At 33.7% G+C, this 13,076-nt stretch overlaps 1 protein-coding gene across 1 annotated transcript; it reads left to right on the top strand.

Moving 5' to 3' along the window:
• The first annotated feature begins 5,871 nt into the window (after positions 1–5,871).
• On the top strand, positions 5,872–6,690 carry LOC107963038 (uncharacterized). The gene has a single exon (XM_016899638.2). It carries the CDS (start codon positions 5,872–5,874, stop codon positions 6,688–6,690), a length of 819 nt encoding a protein of 272 aa, XP_016755127.2.
• Positions 6,691–13,076: the final 6,386 nt, after the last annotated feature.

Here is a 13,076-nt window from a genome sequence, read left to right as displayed (position 1 = left end):
TTGATGTTTTATGATAGAATATGGGGTTTTAAATTACGTTAGACAACTTGTGCTACTCGGTTTTTAGTGAAAACGAGTAAAAGGGCTTAATCGGCAAAAATACCTAATAGTCACAAGTATATGTTAGAGAGAGAATTTGATGTTACCATAGAAGGGAAAAGTGATCAGAATGTTATAAAACATAAGAATAAGGAATAAAGTTTAATTCCTGAGCCTAGGGGCAAAAGTGTAATTATGCAAAAGTTTAGGGGCAAAAGTGTAATTTTTTAAAGTTCGTATTAAATGTTGTTTTGATAAATGTATGTATTAAATAAGATTAATTTGGTATTATATATCAAGAAAAACAAGATTCAAGTCGTGATCGAGGAAAAGAAAAGATTGTGGACTGAATTGCAAAATCTTTATATTTTGGTACCAAGGTAAGTTCATGTGTAAATAATGTAGCATAAATGTTATTTTTAAGTTTTTAATGTTAATTATATGATCTACTGATTTTTAATCGTGAAATATTATGCTTTGTGGTTAATGTTGAGTAATATGCAAATTATGTTTACTACTTGATAAATATGAATTGCTACCGAGTATCGGTTCCGATATTCCATGGAAGACGGGAAATGTGAGATCGAGGGAAAAAGTCCGTTTGAACCTTAGGAATAGATTAGGATACAAGTGACATGTCACTAGGATGGTTGAGCATCCGAGCTCGTTGAGTTGAGTCCGAGTTCACTTATGGATGCAAATGTCCGAACTCGTTGAGTTGAGTCCGAGTTCGTGAGATGTAACTAGGCATCCGAACTCGTTGAGTTGAGTCCGAGTTCATTTATGGATGCGAACACCCTAGCTCGTTGAGTTGAGTCCGAGTTCACTTAGGGGCGGGTTACATGATTTCTTGATTACATATGTGGCACTTATGTGCAAATTATCCATGTATCCGAGTTATACTCCGATGTGTTCAACGGGTGAAATTTCTAGTTTAATGGAAGAGCACTTAAGATATAAGTGACGTTTTGGGTAAGTGTTGTGAAATGGACACTTTGGACAGGTATGTTCTTAACCCTCGGGTTGAAAATAGATACAACAATGATAAGGTGGTAAGATGATGAATGATGTTTAAAGATGTGATATATGTTTTGGTGGTACCATGCTAAAGTTGTTTGGTATATTTGTATTGTTATGTTACTTGTTATTTACATATGAACTTACTAAGCATTTATGCTTACTCCTTCCTTTTCATTCACTGTAGTTTTGAACAAGCCGGCTCAGGAATCGGGACAGGTCGAAAGTTCGATCACACTATCCAAAGGACTTTTATCTTGGTAAATGGCTTGTACAACTACTTAAGTATGGCATGTATAGCAATATACCTATTTTGTGTAAATAATTTTATGATATGGCCATGTTTGGTTGAGAAAATGTTTGATATTGATAAGTCATGGTGATGGCTAATTTAGATCATGTTTGATATCATGGAAGTTTAACAGGTTATCTAGTTCATAAAAATTCATGGAAAGATGAAACTTGCCTTAAAACAGAATATTGCTGCAGCAATGACATGAATTTGAAAAATCACTAAAAATAGTATAAATAGAACTAAATGATTAGTATGTTATGAAATTGAAGCTTAATGAGTCTATTTTCATATGGATTGAACAAAACAGGAATATAAATTATATTTTATGAGATATTTAAACTTTTGCAAAATAGGGCCAGAGTGATTTCTGGATCCCCTGTTCTGACTTTAAAAATTCATAATAAATTTTACTAAAATAATTAGAAGTTTTTATTTATATGTACAGATTCCTTATTGAGTCTAGTTGTAATAGAAACAAACCTCATAGTTATTGAAATTTTTTATAGAGATATATCTGATTCATAATATGCAGAGGTCAGAGCAGTCTAACCCTGAAATAGGGGATACTTTAATTAATAAACTGTACTAATTGGCCCAATAAAAAATTCTAGAAAAGAATTAGTAAATAGATATATGAGTCTAGATTCAGGGAAAATTTACGGATCTTGATTTAGACTTTCGTAAGTCGAGATATGATTATTCTTGTAACTGTGATGCGAGTAGCTAGAAAGCTGTGAATGTAGAAACAAATGATTTGAAGTTCTTAAATTGATAAATTATGTTCGGTAAACCCTCAAGCTCGACTCCGGTGATGGTCTCGGGTGTGGGGACGTTACATGCACTTAGTACTACACACGTGACCTAACCATCTGATACACGTAGTAGCCTGCACTTAGTACTACACACGTGATCGAAGTTATCGGGTACGCATAGTAGCCTGCACTTAGTACTACACATGCGACCAATTATCCGGTACACGTAGTAGCCTACACTTAGTACTACACACGTGACCTCACAATAGATCATTCGTATCGTTTTTATTCCGAAGGCTCAACCAGGAAATTCCTCACTTTCCAACGTGTTACAATTTATTCATAATCCTTTTTCAATTTGCAATTTACAACAAATAATCATTCTATAGGCAGCCACGTTTCATATGATAAAAAAATATAATAAAATAAAAAGAATCGATAAATTATTTATGTACAAACTTACCTCGGATCCAGAAATGATAATTTACCATTCTAGTCCATAACCTTGTATTTTCTCGATTTAAGCCCAAATCTCGATTTCCTTGATTATTAAGCTTGGAAGCTTGTCCAAACCCTAACCATGGTTGTTCTTGGTACATTATACTCTAGCAAGAAGAAAGGGAAACATTTGGGGTTTAAAATTTGTCTTTTAATTCATTTTACCCCTAAATGACCAAAATGGCCTTTTCACTATTCTTTCAAATTTTACCCAACCAAGGCCATTTTTGTCCAACAAGTTATGCAATGGTTTAATTATCATTTAAGGACCTCCCATTGAAATTTTCATGACAATTAGACACCTCTAACATATAAAACTCAACTTTTTCACTTTTTTACAATTTAGTCCTTTTTACTAAATTGAGTGCCCAAACGTCGAACTTTTTGAACGAAATTTTCACGAAATCATTCCATGAAATCGTAGACCATAAAAATAAAATAAAAAATAAAATTTTTCTCATCGAATTTGTGGTCTCGAAACCACTGTTCTGACTAAGCCCAAAATCAGGATGTTACAGTGCAGGTCCTGAATAGGTTCTCCAGTTGATTAAAGGTCTGATAAGCATCCAACAATCAGTAGTTAAGCTTGGATTAATTTTTTACTCTTTTGTCCATAACTTTAGTTAATGACATGTACCTAGATTGAGTTTTGGTGGTTAGATATTATTTGGTCACTATGGTATGTTTTGGCTAGTTATGAATTTATAAAGTTTGTTTTGTGGAATTCCAATGCCTAATAAATAAACTAGTATGTGTGTTTATAAGTGCTTAGTTACTTATTGAACTAGGTTAGGTAGAAATGTGTTGATTACGACGTGGTTGGAGTGTATAATCGTGTTTTAGCTGTTAATTTGTTGCAATTTTGGATTGGTGTAATCATTGTTATGTTTTGCATGTTAGAAGATGTTTAGGACATGTAATTTTTAGTACTAAAAGCCATGGAATTGAATTGAAAATGTTTCGGGTCGACATAGGTGCATTTTGGATGTTTGGATTAGATAGTAAATTTTGTCGCAACGTCCTTTGTCTCGACGCCGCAACTTTCTTGTGCAACATCGCAACTTGGCCATTTCATGTCACGACCTTCCCAAACCCATAGGGATGTCGTGATATTTCATGTTTTCATGTTGTGACTTGACTTACTCTTTCAACACTAAGTCCCTAATTACTTCTGTTGATTCATGAATTCCTTCATAGGCATGAACTGAACTGAGACAAGTCCAATCAAAGTATTTTAAATGCCAATATTGCGTTATTTCTTGGTTTCACCATTTGATGGTCTTCTTGTTTTCTTCCCTTATGGAATTTCTTTAATTAAGTTTTGTTTGCTTCAAAAAAAAATTGCAAAGGCTTTGGAAGCATTAACTATAACTGTGGATACTAACATTAACTGAAGTAAGACATCCAACAATTTAAATCCATATTATTACGTAGGGGTAGGCAAAATTCGACGAAAAAAATTAAATTTCGAGTTAATCAAATCGAGTTATTTGAATTATTCGAGTCAACTCGAATTATTCAATTCGAGTTTTGAATTCAAGTCGAGTGGCTAAGTAAATTGGTCTCTCTCTTAATAAAAATTAAAAAAAATCAAAATAATTTTTAAAATTTTAAAATAATTTTTAAAGTTCAAAATATTTATAAAAATTTCAAAATTTAAATTTTAAAAAATTAGAAAAATTCTAAAAATATATATATAAAAAGTTGAAATTTTAAATTTTTTTCTAAAATGATAATTTTGGGCTTAATTAATGATTTAAATTAATCATACTCAATTATCTTATTTTTATTTTTTGCTTTGAAAAATTTTCAAATATATATGGTCTCAAATTTATGTGATTTAACATGGAATTAGTTATATTATAACGATATTTTTGTTTGACATGTTTAATTTTTTTAATTTAACTCAAACAATTTCACTTGATTCGACTTGACTCGAATTTTACTTCACTCGATTCGATTCAAAAAATTTTAAATTGAGTTAGAATGATAAAATAAGACGTGTGAACTTGATTAACTTAAAATTTTTTTCACTCGATTCAATCGAACGCCCACCCTTACTACTATGTATAAAAGTTGTGCCCTAAGTTTTACCATTTTGACACGTGTAGTGCTTTTTTTCCCTAATGCTTTAAACGTTTATCACCTTTTTTTTTTATTCATTGTTTCATATTGGTAAAATTTCAATTCTAATCTCTATTATGATTATATTTAATATTTAATATTTAATTTTTACGTTTTACTTTGATATGATTTAGCCATTTATTTTTATAATTTCCCCCTTTTTGGCCATTACCTTATAATTGTCAAATTACACTTTTTTTTTCTACTATGCTCATATTTAAAATTTAGTATATAACATTTTAACAATAAAAAATAAAAACCTATTTCAATATGATTATTTAAAATGTGTATTTTCAAAAAACAATTCAAATATTATCATTTTAATCAAAATAATTTATGGTGTAAATTAATAATATTATAAATGCATATAAACCAAATTAATTATATCAAATTAAAACATATATATATTAATTTATAAATTTATAAATAAATAAAATTTTAAAATAATTTTAATATTATTTAAATTTTTACTTTACAATTCGATTAAAAAATAAATAAATAAAACCAATACGAAGCACTAGTATAACATTTACTCATCAATCATCCCTGCCAATGGTTACTTCTAGTCGGAACAAACTATAAACAAAATATTTATAAAGAAAAAGGCTCTTCAACTTTAGGACGTTTTCAGGCAAATACAATCATTATTTATCAATTTTGTTATGAAGTATTTATGTGGATGTCATTATCAACCCCATAAGTTATAAAACTCTTCCTATACCCCATAAATTATGAGACTTTTCCTATACCCCATTAATATGGGAGATAAAAGGTCATGACCCTTTACATGCCCTATAATAATTAGAGAGTTACTTTTAACCTCTATATATTTGGGGCTCATGTACTCATGAAAAATAATATATATAAAAAAAGATACACTATATCTTCTATATTCTCTCTACACTATTTCTTCTATCATATTTTAGTTTATTCTTTCTTTATTATTTCACAACACGTTATCAGCACGAGTCTCTAATACAAGAAATTAAGGTCAACAAATTTTTCCTTAAAGATTGTCGAAGGACGCTTAGGTGAAGTAAGGGTAACAAGTTGATCTATTTCATTTGCATATGTGTTATTTCATTTGCATATTAACATGCTTTATTTTACATTATTGACTTGTATATTTTATCTTATAGTTTTATAATGTCAAATCTTACAAAACTCGAATTTGTGGCTCTGGACATCACTGGAAATAACTATTTATCATGGGTACTAGATGCTGAAATTCACTTAGATGCAAAGGGTCTTGGTGAGACTATTAAGGAGGGAAATGAAGAAAGTACACAAGATAAGGCCAAGGCCATGATTTTCCTTCGCCATCACCTCCATGAAGGTCTAAAGACCAAATATTTGACAGTTAAGGACCCTCAAATTCTTTGGGCCAATCTAAAGGAAAGATATGACCACCAGAAAACTGTGATTTTGCCTAAAGCTTGTTATGAGTGGTTGAATTTAAGATTGCAAGACTTTAAGTCTGTTAGTGATTATAACTCGACCATGTTCAGAATCACTTCACAATTGAATTTATGTGGAGAGAAGATTACTGATGCAGAAATGTTAGAAAAAACATACTCAACTTTCCATGCAAATAGTAGTGTGCGTAGCCGTGGTTGTGGCCGAGGGCGTGGCCGCGAACATAGATATGGATATGGTCGAGGTGGTCGTTTTAAAAATTCACATTCCTACCAGAAGTGGGATCGGAAAAATGGTAACAGGGAAGAGAAAGAAAAAGGTGAAAATGTGACTAATGTATGCTATCGTTGTGGAGGAAAAGGACATTGGTCTCGTGTGTGTCGCACACAAAAGCATCTAGTTGATCTTTATCAGCAGTCCATAAAACAGAAGGGAAAGAAAGTAGAAACCAATCTTGTGTATAAAGATGGCGAAGGTGATTTTGATGATGGCAATGCAACCCACTTAGAAGTGGCTGATTTTCTTTCTACCCCTGAAGGAAATTATTAAGGCCACAAATTTCGATAAATAGTAAAATAAACCTCTACTATTCTAGGTTTCATTTAGCAACTTTAATAATGATGTTATGACATTTACTAGTGCTATGTTTTATGTGATAATTTTGTTTTATAGACCTTTTAGTAATTTGAACTTTGAATACCTGTTTTCACCATTATGTGTGACATTTTGTGGTTATTTTGTTTCTTTGAAGAACATTATCTCGCAAAGGCAATCAGCTATGAATGGTGAAAATATATGTCTAGCAGACAGTGCAACTACTCACACCATATTGAAAGATAAGAGATATTTTTCTCATTTAATAATGAAAGAAGAAAGTGTGAGCACTATATCTGGTAGTACAACTATTATAGAAGGCTCCGGAAGAGCAATTATTTTATTACCAAGGGGAAAAAAATTGTAATTATTAATGCATTATACTCCCCTAAGTCTCAAAGAAATTTATTGAGTTTTAAATATATTCGCCAAAATGGATATCATATTGAGACTTTAAATGAACGAAATTGTGAATTCCTTCAAATTACGAGTATTGCTCAAGGCAATAAACAAATTGTTGAGAAATTGCCTGTATTCTTTACTGGTTTGTACTACACAAAGATCAGCTGTAACACCCTGAAATCGTGGCCGTCACCGGGGTCGAACACGAGGTGTTATCTGGCTTAATTCATCACTTATACAGCTCAAACAATTTATTTTAAAACTCCCAGACAAGCTGTCAATCTGCGTTATAGTCACTTAAAAATTCGTATTTGAGTTCTGAAAATCGAAATCCAATTCTGCAAATTTTTCCTGAAACTAGACTCATATATCTATCTACTGAAATTTTTCCACAATTTTTGGTCGGTCCAAATAGTACAGTTTATTAGTTAAAGTCTCCCCTATTTCAGGGTTCGACTATTCTGACCTCTGTATATTACGAACCGGATATCTCCCTGTATAGAGATTCAATGACTATGCCGTTTGTCCCTAATAAAACTAGACTCAATAAGTAATCTGTACATATAAAGTATGACTTCTAATTTTCTTTGTAAAATTTATGGTGAATTTCCAAAGTTGGATCAGGGGATCCAGAAATCGTTCTGGCCCTGTTTCACCAGATTTAAAATATCTCATACAATATAGCTCATATACTTGTTTTACTTCTTCCATGTGAAAATAGACTCATCAAGCTTCGATTCCATAACTTATTCATTATTTAATTCCAATTATACTATTTTTAGTGATTTTTCAATTTCACATCACTACTGCTGCCTGCATCTATTATTAGAGTAAATTTTACCTATTAGAGTAATTTAACATACATATCACCAAGTATGATCATGACTAGCCATACCAAAGGCTAATCATTACCAAGCATTTCCTTACTACTCAATAACCATATCATGAGTGTAACATCGGAAATGATTAGCCATGACAAACGGCATAATAATCAAATAGACTTTAACTATTACTTATAACTAAGTATCATAAGACCAAACCCAACTTAACATTTATGCGATTTTCGCATGGCTAAAGGTATACATACCAAAGTTCAAACAAAACATAATAGCCTATACATGCCGAAATGTTCTCTTAGGCCAACTAAGAAGAAGATACCAAAAAGTTGCAAGCTGGTGTGATGACTTCGACGATGGTCCCGAGCACACAAAAATGGATCAAAGGAACCTAAATAAGTGACAAATAAACACACCAAATGAGTATATAACTCAGTAAGTCGTAAGCATTACATACCGTACAATTATAAGAGATCATAAGAGAAGGCAAATAATGCAAAATCAGTTACTCCAACTATACCGAACTATGCTATCATTTCTTAGAATTTCGGTTCAATCTCATGCCAAGTCCTACAATCAAATCAAACACCAAAACAACCCAATTGATTTAGACCCGATTCCTCAAAGCATGGAATTATGATGCACTAGACAAATTTGTACCTACTCAGTACATGCCTCAAGTTTGATACTTTAGTTACTAGTTCTACCACTTCGTTCTTTCATGCACATTTTATATTATCAATCGAATTTGCACACATAGTGCTCGTCACACTCGCACACATAGTGCCATAGTACACCGCACACTCAGTGCATTGGATTTTCTCTCATACTTCAACATCCAAATCAGCACACATAGTGCTACTTAATTCCGCACACATAGTGCCATATGTTAACTCATTTTGATGAGGCAATTTACTTAATTCAAATAGCACATATGGTCACATTAATAATTAGAAAATTCACTCCAAAAGAATACTCATCAAAAGGAATTCTTTTATGATTCACTAGTATTTTCTTTTTACATACCAACTAATCAACCTTACAAAAATGCTTAAGGACTTACCTTGTGTTGGGTAAAACGGTTCCAACTCGGCTACTCGATGTTCTTTGCTTTGCCCTTGCTTGATTCCCCTCCTTTAACTTCTTGAGCTTAATCAAATAAGTTAAACTAGTTTAACCGTCTTGCTAAATATTTATATCCAAATATTAATGATTTCATATCATAAGAAACACATGGTAACTTTTTACCTTTCTACCTTATGCTTTTGGGCCATTCGGCTAATAACCATATAATATCATTTCTATCAATAATCCAATTACACATACACATATACATATTTGTATATTAGGTAACCACCCTTACTAACTACCCATTTTAGTCGATTTTATACAATCAAAGGTAATATCACAAATGGGCATACTTATATAGCTGAATGTGCTAAAATTAGATCTAACATCACCTATACACTTGATTAAATGGCCGAATACCTATACTATCAATTATAGTATCATTTTTATTCTTTCAAACACATAGTTTCCTCCCATGAACACTTGGCCGAATTTTTTTCTTCTAATCTAGCGTAGCTTCACATCTATTTGTAACATCATATAAATCCACATATAACTACATTTCTACCTAAATCTTCTTTCACCTTCCTACTATTTCCCTTCACAACATCAAAAGCACCATACTCTTAGCATTTACCTCTCCCTAACCGTATGCCATTTAATTACTTATTTAGGTAGAAAATTAACATATGGGACATGATAAGACATTGGCTACTAGCTAGATTTTCACAAAAATTTAACAAAACTAACATGAATCCTACCTTAATCCTCCCTTATGATGGCCGAATGTCTTAGAACATTTCTCCCCTCCTTCCCTAGCTCACGGCACTTCAAGAAAAGAAAGAAGATGAAGACTTTCTCTTGCTTTCTTATTTTATTCCCCTTTCTTTTCTTTTCTTTTTTTTGATCTATTTTAATCATTTACTAATAAAAGCATCATTAAAAATTCAACTTAATGGAAGAACCATCCTTGCTTGGCCGGCCACTACTTGAGGTTTGGGTAATTTGACATGCAAACCCAAGTTTCCTCACTTTGTTATTATTTGATCCTTACATATTCCCCTATCATATTTTCTTAAGTTCTCAACTAAGTCAATCACATGAAATTCACATTCATAAGTCTAAATTAAAACATCAAATTTTCACACATGCACTAATATACATAGAGGATATGCAACCAAATTTTAAATAAATTTTGGGACTCGGTCTTGTGGCCCCGAAACCACATTCCGACTAGGGTCGAATTAGGACTGTCACAACTCTCCCTCACTCAAAAATTTTCGTCCCCGAAAATCTTACCAGCAAATAAATTTGGATAACGTTCCTTCACCGAATCCTCGAGCTCCCAAGTAGCTTCTTCGACCCCATGTTTATGCCACAGTACCTTCACTAATGGGATTTTCTTATTTCGCAATTCTTTTACTTCACGTGTTAAAATGCGAATCGGTTCTTCCTCGTAACTCAAATCAGATTGAATCTCGATCTCAGATGGAGTAATTATGTGTGATGGGTCGGACCTATATCGTCGAAGCATCGAGACATGAAAAACGTTATGAATCTTTTCAAGTTCGGGGGGTAAAATCAATCTATATTCAACTGGACCAATTCGTTCGGATATTTCATACAGTCCAATGAACCTCGGACTCAATTTGCCCTTACGGCCAAATCTGAGTATCTTCTTCCAAGGAGAAACTTTTAGAAACACTTTATCTCCCACCTGATACTCGATGTCTTTTCGTTTCAAATCCGCGTACGACTTCTGGCGATCTGAAGCTGCCCTCAGACTTTCACGAATCATTTTTACTTTCTGCTCAGCATCCTTAATCAAATCAATTTCAAAAATTTTACTCTCACCGAGCTCAGTCCAAAACAACGGTGTACGGCATTTACGACCGTACAAAGCCTCGTAAGGTGCCATCTTAATGCTTGATTGAAAACTATTATTGTAAGCGAATTCAATCAAAGGTAAATACCGTTCCCATGAGCCACTAAACTCAAGGATGCAACATCTCAACATATCCTCGAGTATCTGAATTACCCGTTCGGATTGGCCATCGGTTTGGGGATGAAATGCGGTGCTAAAATGCATCTTGGTACCCAATGCTCCTTGTAATTTCTTCCAAAATCGTGATGTAAATCTTGGGTCTCTATCCGACACGATATAAATAGGTACCCCATGCAATCGGACAACTTGGGAGACATATAATTCTGCCAATTTATCGAGCGAAAAATCTATACGGACAGGGATAAAATGAGCAGTCTTTGTCAATCTATCAACGATAACCCAGACCGAGTCTTTCTTATTCTGTGTCAATGGTAAACCAGATACAAAATCCATTGTTACCCGATCCATTTCCATTCGGGTATCATGATTGGCTGAAGTAATCCCGAAGGCACTTGATGTTCCGCTTTCACTTGTTGACATATCAAACACTTCGACACAAAGTCAGGGATGTCTCGTTTCATACCAGGCCACCAAAACTGACGTTTCAAATCATTGTACATTTTCGTGCTACCTGGGTGGATAGACATTCGGCTATTATGAGCCTCATTCAAAATCATCGAAATAAGTTCCGAATTTCTTGGAACACATAATCGACTTTTGAACGTCAAGCAATCATTGTCGTCAATCCGAAACTCTGATTCCTCATTCGAAGCACATTCAGCTCGTTTAGCAACCAATTCATCGTCGACTTTCTGGGATTCAAATATTTGACGAATCCATAATGGTTTGGCCTTTAATTCAGCTACTAGCACATTATCGGGTGAGACGGACAGGTGAACATTTATCGCTCTCAAAGCAAATAACGCTTTACGACTTAAAGCATCGGCAACCACGTTAGCTTTGCCCGGGTGATAATCAATGATAAGTTCATAATCTTTCAACAATTCAAGCCAGCGTCTTTGTCGCAGATTCAGATCTCTTTGAGTCATCAAATATTTAAGACTTTTGTGGTCTGAGTAAATATGACACCTTTCTCCAAACAAGTAATGTCGCCATATTTTCAAGGCGAACACTATGGCCGCTAATTCAAGATCATGGGTCGGATAGTTTCTCTCATGCGGCTTTAATTGTCTCGACGCGTAAGCCACAACTCGACCTTCTTGCATCAACACACACCCTAGCCCAAGCAAGGATGCATCACTATAAATGACAAACTCTTTACCGGACTCTGGCTGTACTAGCACTGGAGCTTCAGTTAAACAGGTTTTTAGTCGATCAAAACTTTCCTGACAGCTTTCTGACCATTCAAACTCAACATCTTTTTGAAGTAGTTTCGTCAACGGTGCAGCTATCATCGAAAAACCTTTTACAAACTGTCGGTAGTATCCGGCAAGTCCCAAAAAGCTCCTAACTTCAGTAACATTCCTCGGAGGTTTCCAATCGAGTATGGCCGAAATTTTGTTCGGATCAACTCTAATTCCCGATGCGGATACGACGTGCCCCAAAAAGCTAACCTCTCTCAACCAAAATTCGCATTTACTGAATTTCGCGTATAACTGCTTGTCTCGTAAAATCTGTAATACTAATCTCAAATGCTCGGCATGTTCAGCTTCATCTTGGGAATAAATTAAAATATCATCAATAAACACAACCATAAACCGTCCAAGTATTGTCTGAAAATTCGATTCATTAAATCCATGAATATCGCAGGGGCATTAGTAAGCCCAAACGGCATCACTAAGAATTCGTAGTGACCGTATCTCATTCTAAAAGCAGTTTGGGGTATGTCTGAGTCTCTAACTCTCAACTGATAATAACCCGACCTCAAATCTATCTTTGAAAACACTGAGGCTCCCTTCAATTGATCAAACAAATCATCAATACGCGGTAACGGATATTTATTCTTTATTGTTACTTTATTCAACTGACGATAGTCGATGCACAACCTCTTGGTTCCATCCTTCTTTTTCACAAACAATACTGGTGCACCCCATGGTGAAAAACTCGGTCGAGCAAAACCTTTATCCGTCAGTTGTTGAAACTAAATTTTCAATTCCTTTAATTCTGTTAATGCCATACGATACGGGGTT

The sequence above is a fragment of the Gossypium hirsutum genome, chromosome A06 (genome assembly GCF_007990345.1).
Source record: "Gossypium hirsutum isolate 1008001.06 chromosome A06, Gossypium_hirsutum_v2.1, whole genome shotgun sequence".
In the NCBI taxonomy this organism is placed as follows: domain Eukaryota; kingdom Viridiplantae; phylum Streptophyta; class Magnoliopsida; order Malvales; family Malvaceae; genus Gossypium; species Gossypium hirsutum.
This window is presented reverse-complemented; position numbering and strand designations above follow the sequence as displayed.

Bases quoted from the DNA above. Each gene is read 5' to 3' on its own strand.
- LOC107963038 (XM_016899638.2), top strand. From the start codon at position 5,872: ATGTCAAATCTTACAAAACTCGAATTTGTGGCTCTGGACATCACTGGA.